The sequence below is a fragment of the Gadus macrocephalus genome, chromosome 17 (assembly GCF_031168955.1).
Source record: "Gadus macrocephalus chromosome 17, ASM3116895v1".
In the NCBI taxonomy this organism is placed as follows: Eukaryota; Metazoa; Chordata; class Actinopteri; order Gadiformes; family Gadidae; genus Gadus; species Gadus macrocephalus.
Genome location: NC_082398.1, coordinates 7,725,761 through 7,735,760, shown reverse-complemented (window position 1 = coordinate 7,735,760; position 10,000 = coordinate 7,725,761). Strand labels below are relative to the sequence as shown.

Here is a 10,000-nt window from a genome sequence, read left to right as displayed (position 1 = left end):
TTAACACGCGTTTGTGAGGTCACAGAATAGGCTACAATTAATTTTAATCAGTGGGAGCCCTGTGCTTGTTTCCCTGCAACAAGAAGGTTCCATCGGGGTGATGGAAGACAGTGACACCCTTAGCGTGTTTGAAATGTCCAATCGATTGCGCAATTTTGTTTTAGTCGCAGTCATTGCCGAAAACCCGGCCTCGCATAGGTAGGCCTACGTGGTGGGAAATGGAAGCAACGTTTTCAGCGCTTTCACGGATATCTCGGGATACTCCGCTTTGGTTTTGATCCAAAAACCCGCCAGAGAGGTTTGCTCAAACACACTTTTAAGACCACCATCATTAGCTATTTCGATCATTTGATCTTCCTCCTGCACTGACATTGACAAATGGGTTGCGGATCCACTCATTCGTTCGCCGTGGATCTTTGGAGGATGGGAAGTAACGTTCGAATTAATTTGAAAGCCCAACAAGGTGATCGCGCACCAGCTGCGAGAGAATAGGCCCTGCCTCAGTCTCTCCCAAAATCCCCACTAATGTTTGGAACATATCGAATACTCCCCTGTCCACTCGTCGTCCCCACAAATCAAGCTTGGCTTTAAATGCAGCAACTTTATTTGCCAGTTTAAAGACAGTCGTCATTCTCCCCTCTGGAGTGTCAGGTTGAGCTGAGCTCATAGTGTGACACTACTGTTGAACTGAACAAGTGAAGTGAGCTTAGGCTGCGCGCGCAGCCGCTGAAGCCAATACGTGTTGAGGACGGGACAGACAGACAGTTATGCCTAAGAAAATAAGTTAAGAAGACCTTGCCAAAAATACAAACATGTTATATGCAATCTAACAACTACATATAGACTTATGGCATGTAAAAGAGTGACAGTATTGCGAAGTAAATTGAGTTTATTAAGTGTGCATGCATTTTGCATGAATTAAAAAAAATATTATAGGCTATATAATATATCATGTCGTAGCCTCGTTAACCTACGGCCCGGTTAGGAATGTCCCGCGGCCCGGTGGTTGGGGACCGCTGCTCTAGCATATAGTTAGAGGGCGTTGCATTCAGTTAGGAGTTAGGGGCGTGGTTCTAGTCTACAGTTAGGAGTTAGGGGACATGGCTCTAGTCTACAGTTAGGAGTGCGTGGCTATCGTGTACAGTTAGGAGTTAGGGGACATGGCTCTAGTCTATAGTTAGGAATGAGTGGCTATAGTCTAGAGTTAGGAGTGAGGGGACATGGCTCTAGTCTACAGTTAGGAATGAGTGGCTATAGTCTAGAGTTAGGAGTTAGGGGACATGGCTCTAGTCTACAGTTAGGAGTTAGGGGCTGATTATGGTCCCACGTTCACACAGCGGGAGGGGTTACGGACCCGTTACGTCCTTGCGGACCCTTCTTGCATCCACCGCAAGGGCCTGACGTGTGTCTTTCAAAAATCACAGCAAGGGCTGTGATTGGTCCACTTACTAAAATCGCGTCCGCGTCTGTGTTTTCCTTGCGTTGCGTGACGTGGGACCATAATCAGCCCTTAAGGGGACATGGCTCTAGTCTAGAGTTAGGAGTTAGGGGCGTGGCTCTAGTCTAAAGTTAGGAGTTAGGGGCGTGGCTCTAGTCTAGAGTTAGGAGTTAGGGGCGTGGCTCTAGTATATAGTTAGGAGTTAGGAGCGTGGCTCTAGTCTAGAGTTAGGAGTTAGGGGCGTGGCTCTAGTCTACAGTTAGGAGTTAGGGGCGTGGCTATAGTCTACAGTTATGAGTTAGGGGCGTGGCTATAGTCTACAGTTAGGAGTTAGGGGCGTGTCCCTAGTCTACAGTTAGGAGTTAGGGGCGTGGCTCTAGTCCACAGTTAGGAGTTAGGGGCGTGGCTCTAGTCCACAGTTAGGAGTTAGGGGCGTGGCTCTAGTCTACAGTTAGGAGTTAGGGGCGTGGCTCTAGTCTACAGTTAGGGGTTAGGGGCGTGGCTCTAGTCTACAGTTAGGGGTTAGGGGCGTGGCTCTAGTCTACAGTAAGGAGTTAGGGGGCGTGGCTATAGTCTACAGTTAGGAGTTAGGGGAGGTGGCTATGGTATACAGTTAGGAGTTAGGGGCGTGGCTCTAGTCTACAGTTAGGAGTTAGGGGCGTGGCCCTATTCTTCTGGTATAGGTTAGAGGGCGTGGCTCTGGTCTACAGAGGCTCTGGTCTAGAGGTTGAGGGGTGTGGCTCTAAAATCAAAAGTGCTCATATCGGACTGGCATATATTCCCACCTCAATATGTGTGTGTGTGTGTGTGTGTGTGTGTGTGTGTGTGTGTGTGTGTGTGTGTGTGTGTGTGTGTGTGTGTGTGTGTGTGTGTGTGTGTGTGTGTGTGTGTGTGTCCGTGCGTGCGTGCGTGCGTACGTGCGTGTGTGTGTGTGTGTGTGTGTTCTTGTAGGGTATGAAGGGTATAATGAAACAGCCAGCAGCCTCGATACTGAGACACAATCACACACTCTCAGTCACTCTTTCACTCCCTCACTCACTCACTCACACAGAAACACACATCAAAAATCACACATGTGCTTACACACATTCACTCTACTTCACACACAGTTCATGTGTATCCGTGTGTGTGTGTGTGTGTGTGTGTGTGTGTGTGTGTGTGTGTGTGTGTGTGTGTGTGTGTGTGTGTTGCACAGGTATCTAATTGTGCTGATACCATCAAAGCTATAACACCTCAAAGATAAAGAGCCATATATACACGCACGCACACACACACACACACACACAGAATACGTCACCCCTATCCATTTAATACTCGACAGTGTGTGTGTGTGTGTGTGTGTGTGTGTCTTAAGTGCAATTTAATATTTTCTCGGTTCAAATGACGAAAGGGAGAATAATCGTATTTGGACGGACAGACCGAGGACACACATCACTTAGAGATGTGTTAGAGAAGTGTGTATATCTGTGTGAGAGAGAAGGGAGAGGGAGAGATGGAAGAAATTAGATAGAGAGGAATGGAAGAAAAGAGAGTGAGAGAAAGATAGAATGACAGAAAGAGAGAGAAAAAATAGGGATGAAGGATAGAGAGAGAAAGAGAGGGATTAAGGGGAGGGAGAGAGAAAGAGAGAGAGGGGGGATGGGGTAACAATAGGAAATGTGATATTTGAATGCATTTTTTGTCTGTAGTTATGAATGAGAGTGATTGTCACACGCACACACGTACATACACACGCAAGCTTAAGCACACATATTGGTGTGCACAATAAAGGAACGTGCACAGCGCACGAATGTGCAGCAGCAGGTATAAAGTAAGGTATGTCTCTCTCTCACACGCACACACACACACACACACACACACACACACACACACACACACACACACACCAAGTGTGTGTGTTAGAGACATGAGAAGAAAGGAATTGTGGAAGTGGTTTGTGTGCGTTTAGGATGTAAGAACGGGAAAGTGATTTCTCTCTCGCTCCCTCGCTGTATCGATGGGCGCATTAACAAGTATCGGTGCTTGACGCGCGTGTGTTTGAGTGTGAATGGGAGGGTGAGGGGCGGCAGGTGGATTTTCTAATAGTTAATGCCCATTGGTTCCACCCACAAAAACACACGCACGGGATTAAAGGTCGGGCGGGGAGTGCGCGAGGCAGGTATAAACGGGTGCGGGTCTCGAGAGGACCAGTCAGTCCGCAGCATCCTCTGAAGCCGGCGGTCGAGCAAGACAAACCTCCCACTTGGGGAACTGCCTCAACTCGGATAGTTCACCTTGACTTTATAATCATCCGCCGACGACCGGGCTTCCACCTTGGCTTTCTTCACGGACATTCATTTATTATAGCATAATCGTTTTATTCTCCGGAACTTCTTTTGGATTTTCTTTCCGTCTTTAGAAAAAAATGAGGGCCGTTTGGGCTCTATTCTCCCTCGTGCTTGTGACGAGATGGACCGGCGGAGAGGCGCGTGTCAAGCTCAACTCCATCAGAACCATAATCTTACGGGAGACCCACGCGCTGCCAGTGAACCGGACCACAAGCCCCGTGACCGGCGCAGACTTTGCAAAGGTAAATAATGAACGATTCGAATACACGAAGTTTATTTAATTTTTATTGTACAGGAAAGTATTAAAGGTAACACACTAACAATTTATAAATGGGCCTGACTCCGTATAAAACTGATTTCCAGCAGGTTCTTTTTCTATACAATAAAAACGTATTTTTATGTGTTCCTTTTTATGTATCCTAAAAGATCTCACTTTCTCACCAACTCTCTGTCTAGCTCTACCAGTGCATCAGTGACCTGGAGTGTCATGAGGGCAGCTACTGCCACGCGCCATCAAAGCGGTTCTTCTACTCCCGCTGCAAGGCCTGCCGCCAGAGGAAGAGACGTTGCCAAAGGGACGGAATGTGTTGTCCCGGCCATCGCTGTAGCAACAGTAAGAAATTAACTTAAAAAATGTATTGATGAACGATGGAACGTGTAAATAATGGCTCAATGCATATAAGTACTGCAATGCAGACCAAAATAGTGTCACAGTACTAACTCTCTCTCTCTCTCTCTCTCTCTCTCTCTCTCTCTCTCTCTCTCTCTCTCTCTCTCTCTCTCTCTCTCTCTCTCTCTCTCTCTCTCTCTCTCTCCCCTCCCTCCCTCCCTCCCTCTCTCTCTCCCAGACATGTGTGTTCTGGATAGCTTCCTGGCCCAGAGCATCCAAGATGAGGAGCTGATTCCAGAGAAGAGACCATGGAAGACGAGAGGAGCTGTCTCCAAGCTTTCCTCTGTCCGAGGTAAAACGCTCCTCCTCCTCACTCCTCACTCCTCCCTCTCCTCCTCGTCTCTCGTCTCTCCTCCTCATCTCTCTCCTCCTCCTCCTGCGCCTTTTCCCCTGCCCTCCTCCTTGTCCACGGACCAGAGAGGGTCTGTGTTTGTACAGCAGGGGTGGCCCTGGGACCCAACCACACACTAAAAGCACCCATTCTGGGTCCTGAACGATCGCAATCCAACCGGAGGAGGACGTTATGAGAGTCCAGAGAGATTTACTGTGTGTGTGTGTGTCTGTGTGTGTGTGTGTGTGTGTGTGTGTGTGTGTGTGTGTGTGTGTGTGTGTGTGTGTGTGTGTGTGTGTGTGTGTGTGTGTGTGTGTGTGTGTGTGTGTTTCAGGCCAGGTAGGAGACATGTGCCTGCGCTCCACGGACTGCTCCCTTGGCCTGTGCTGCGCCCGACACTTCTGGAGCCGCATGTGCAAGCCCGTGCTGCAGGAGGGCCAGGTGTGCACGCGGCAGCGCCGGAAGGTGCAGCACCTGGAGATCTTCCAGCGCTGCCAGTGCGGGGCGGAGCTGAGCTGCAGGGCCGTGCGGCCGGAATCCCCCCCCCCGGCCACTTCCTCTTCCTCGTCGTCATCGTCCTCTTCGTCCGCATCCGCTTTGTCATTATTATCGGCGTCATCTTCCTCTTCCTCTTCCTCCCATGCCCGCCACGCCTCCCCCCACACATCTCTCCTGTCCAGCTCTTCATCGTCCTCACCGTCATCAGCATCATCCTCGGCTGCGAAGACCAGACTTCACATGTGTCAGAGAAACTGAGAGAGAGAGGGGGAGGGAGGGAGTGAGACAGTGAGAGAGGGAGGGGGAGAGAGACAGTGAGAGAGGGAGGGGGAGAGAAAGAGAGAAATATAGAGACAGAGAGTGAGAGTTAGAGAGGGGGAGACAAAGATAGAGGGAGAGAGAGAGAGAAGATGTTTAATGCATATCCTGTTCAACTGGCAGACTTTAGGAAGCAAGTTGCTTCCTAAGTTTATGTGTGTGTGTTGGGGAAGGGGGGGGGGGGGGGGCTTAGTATCAATCACTTGTTAAGAACTCATCTCCATGACAACACAGCTGAAACTGGGACCACCCCACTAAGTGATGTAACTCCCCTCGATTTGAGCATGCATGTGAGTTTGTATATGTAAACATTTTATTATTTTAAAGTTATAGAAATCCTTTTATAATAAACCGATGTTTGCTACTCAACGGCCGTTGTGTCCTTTGACTCTGAAAGGAAACATTCACTGCCCATAAATGCCATATCGTATGGATGATTTGCATAATGTGTTAAATCTGCTAGCTTCTGGGCTATAACAGTATCATGTAGCTAAGATCTAAGAACAATGTTTATTTGTGTGCGTATTTGTGCGTGTGTGTGCGTGTTTCTGTGCATGTGTGTGTGTGTGTGTGTGCGTTTGTATGTGTGTGTGTGTGTGTGTGTGTGTGTGTGTGTGTGTGTGTGTGTGTGTGTGTGTGTGATATCAATCTTAGCATGTGTGGATGGCTGTGGGCATCTCTGTTGTTAGTTGAGGGAGGTTTACGTAAGATACACACACGCGCAAACACACAATGTTCTATGCACTCGCACTTTGATAGTTTGTGTGTGTGTGCGTGAGTGTGTGTGTGTGTGTGTGTGTGTGTGTGTGTGTGTGTGTGTGTGTGTGTGTGTGTGTGTGTGTGTGTGTGTGTGTGTGTGTGTGTGTGTGTGTGTGTGTGTGTGTGTGTGTGTGTGTGATCTAACAATAACGGCAAGTCCCTAGTTGTTCCTTCACAAGGCCTGAGGTCCTTGATGACATCACAACCCCCTCATTATGACCAAACACCATGAGCCAGCAGCTGCCTCACATTAATATATAAAGTATATTTTACTGGGAGAAGCCCAGTACAACCACAGTATGCTACTGGTTACAATGGGAGCTGACCAATACAACCACAGTTTGCGATCGGTTATTCTGCGAGCTGCCTGGTGCAACCACAGTTTGCTCCTGGTTGCAATGGGAGTTGACCAATATAACCACATCAGGGTTCGAGTTAGGTGAGAGCCAGTGGGAGCTGTGCTCCCAGAGAGAGGTCTGGCTCCCATGAAAGCAGCAATCTCAAATATCTGTGGGGTCTCTGAAAATACAGCAGCATAATATTTTAATTACAAATAAAGCTATTTTCCCTTACACATACAGAGTAATATCGATGTTAAGTAAGGGATAATGTATAGAACGCGGGTCATTATCTGGAAAATAATCCCCAACAGGGCAAACCGGACGCGAAGCAGAGGCCTCTTGCTTCGACCTGACAAATACGCTGGGGTTGATAAGTTACCGGACTACTTGCCGAACTGGGCGGTCTTGCATTCTGGCGAGTGCCAGGTGGGGGGGGGGGGGGGGGGCTCTCGTGGGCTGTTTGAGCCGGCCGGCCAATCGGAGAGAAAATATCAGTATTTATACCAGAGATATGGGTCTCTATATTACAGTCATGGTTAGCCTCAACTTTTACATCGGTCTACATTGTTTTGTAGCCAAATTTCTTATTCAGATGATAAAAAATGTGCATGGTTTGAAATAAATCAAATACCTATAATTTCTTTATTTGATTATTTGTTCGCAAAAGTTTAAATGAAGCAACGACTTATACGAGCTATGCTGTGGAAGTTGGAATTTGGACACTATACTCTGTCGCCATCACTGACGGCGACTGCTGCCATCAGTGATGGCACCATCAGTTGGAAGTTGATCAACGATGGCGCAATCAATGACGGCCCAATCAGTGATGGCGCCAGAGAAAGAGGTCCTTATGAATTTGGATTCGGATGACAGGGTTGCGGAGAAGAGCAAGCTCCTTTGTACTTTGCTTACTGCATGACGGTATGACGTGTTTTTATTATGGAGCGGCTGGCCCTGAGGATCTATTGATTTTTTATGCATTGGGGTTGTGCATTGATCCGTCCATCTTTTGGGGCCGTTGATTAACGCATTTAAGTTTAAGTTCACTGGGGCTATCAAAAGTGCGGGTTTTTTCCGTGTGTGAAAAGTTGTATCTGCGAGTTGCGCCCGCGGGTGCGCTCGCGCCCGTTGCCCGCTGGTGGGTGTTGTTGGATCCCAGTCCTCCACTGGATACCAAAGACGTGAATCAGAGGCAAAAAATCCACTTTCCTTGACAGCGGTCATTATATGCTTAGCAGAGGTCAATTATCATAAAATAATTGAGCGCCAGAAGTCGGGAAGGCCCATGCAAGTGAACGGAGCGTTCAACAGCATTGAGAAGAGCCGTGTAATAATAGCTTCTATGACATGGCTCTTCTCAATGCTGTGGAACAGCACTGATCAACACTGCGAATGGTAATTGTAGAAAGACACACCGTGTGAAGTTATTTTTTCGTTTTGCTAAGTAGCCGTGTAATAAGCGGGATAATGTATCGAAAGTCACCGGTCATTATCGAAAATAAGCCCCTTTAGGGCGAAGCAAGACACTTATTTTCCTGATAATGACCGTTGTTCTATAAATTATCCCTTACATATTTACTTGAGCATCTATCGTTTTTTCCTTTTTTAGAGACCACCACATGGAATCATAACTCGAACCCTGAACCACATCCAATGGTTTTACTTGGAGCTTCCCAGTACAACCACAGTTGTACTAATGTTCTAATGTTTCTACTGAGAGAGCGATTGTGCTAGAATGGTGCACTGGTCTCTGGATTTTACAACCCAGATAAGATGTCAGACAACTTTGGTTACTGATTCACTAGAATTGATGACAAACACATACCCACCCCCACACACACACCCCCACCCCCACCCCCACCCCCACACACACACACACACACACACACACACACACACACACACACACACACACACACACACACACACACACACACACACACACTCCCACAAACAGACATCTCTACTCACTTTAGTACTGTTGTTCACCTGGGCAGGTAGGTTTCCAACCTTGATAGTTCTGATCTCTTTTAATTTATGTTGTTCTGTGTTGTTCTAACTAACTAGGAAATGTATGAGGAGAACAGTTTGTGTTCATTTATAGAATATATGAGTAGAATATGTAGAGATGGTTGTGATGCTGTAATGTTGAGATGTGATAATGTTATGTTGAGTTGTGATGCTGTAATGTTGAGATGTGATGATGTTATGCTCAGTTGTGAGGATGTTATGTTGAGTTGTGATGGTGTTAAGTTTATATCTACATATTTAGATGTATGTATAATATATATACAGTATATACATATATACACATAAAGAATAATGGCTGTGGGAGCAAGAGACAATGGATACAGGAAGTGTTTTTTTCCACACAGAAATGTTGATGGCTGAGCCAGACTCCGCCTCTGATAAGAAGACTGCCAATAAAACCAAGGAGATTGGGGAGCGCCATGGTGGCTTCTATGACAACTTGTTCAGCAACCACATGTTTCAAGCTCGTCCAATCAGCGACGGCTCTGAGGTGCTGTCCTTGAATGTGCTACTGCTTGGCAACAGGCAGAGTGGGAGGAGCTCTGTGGGAAATGCCCTGATTGGTCAGTGTACAAATTGAGATTCTAAAACGTGCTTTAATTTTATTTTTGCTCGTTGCAATGAACGAGCCCACGGGAACTGTGATGTCATCGCACAGGGGGAGAGGAGTTTGAAACTCGATGCTGGGCTTCCGACGTCCCCGGGACAACGGACCGCAGGTCCAGAACCTTCCGGAGGTTCTTCAGAAGGAAGGGGGCGGAGACTGACCTCCGACTGGTGGTGACGGACAGCCCTCCCCTGCCGCGCCCCTCCCAGCGCAGACCCGCAGCGTGCACGTGGGTCCCTGAGAGTGTGCACGTGCTGCTGCTTGTGGTGAGGGCCGACCTTCCTGGTGAGGACGCACAGATAGCCCGCTTTGCAGAGGTAGGATGCACACACACACACACACAAGCACATACACACAAAGACACACATACACACACATAAACACACACAAATGCACGCAGCCATGCACCTACACACACGCACATTCACACACATGTACACACACACAGATATATGCTGTATATACTTTTTTCATGAAAAAAGTGTTTGTGTGTGTGTGTGGGGGTGTGTGTGTGGGGGGGGGTGCCTGTGTGTGCCTGTGTGTGTGTGTGTGTGTGTGTGTGTGTGTGTGTGTGTGTGTGTGTGTGTGTGTGTGTGTGTGTGTGTGTGTGTGTGTGTGTGTCTCTGTGTGCGTATGCCTTTGTGTGAGTGTGTGTTTGTGTTTGTATAGTCCCTGGGGGG

At 47.7% G+C, this 10,000-nt stretch overlaps 2 protein-coding genes across 2 annotated transcripts in view; both read left to right on the top strand.

Annotated features, from left to right (window-relative positions):
- Positions 1-2,789: 2,789 nt before the first annotated feature.
- Positions 2,790-5,937, top strand: LOC132475443 (dickkopf-related protein 2-like). Its single transcript, XM_060076583.1, has 4 exons — positions 2,790-4,007; positions 4,222-4,378; positions 4,614-4,727; positions 5,101-5,937. Exons 1-4 carry the CDS (start codon positions 3,843-3,845, stop codon positions 5,520-5,522), a joined length of 858 nt encoding a protein of 285 aa, XP_059932566.1. The 5' UTR covers positions 2,790-3,842; the 3' UTR covers positions 5,523-5,937.
- Positions 5,938-8,520: 2,583 nt separating this feature from the next.
- The window catches only part of LOC132475699 (GTPase IMAP family member GIMD1-like), a 2,065-nt gene continuing 585 nt past the window's right edge, over positions 8,521-10,000 (top strand). Inside the window, exons 1-4 of the mRNA XM_060076959.1 lie at positions 8,521-8,679; positions 9,058-9,276; positions 9,372-9,637; positions 9,990-10,000. The exon at positions 9,990-10,000 is cut by the window's right edge and continues 585 nt beyond it. Of these exons, the coding sequence (XP_059932942.1) occupies positions 9,060-9,276; positions 9,372-9,637; positions 9,990-10,000 (494 nt within the window). The 5' untranslated portion in view covers positions 8,521-8,679; positions 9,058-9,059. The remainder of the gene's footprint in view (positions 8,680-9,057; positions 9,277-9,371; positions 9,638-9,989) is intronic.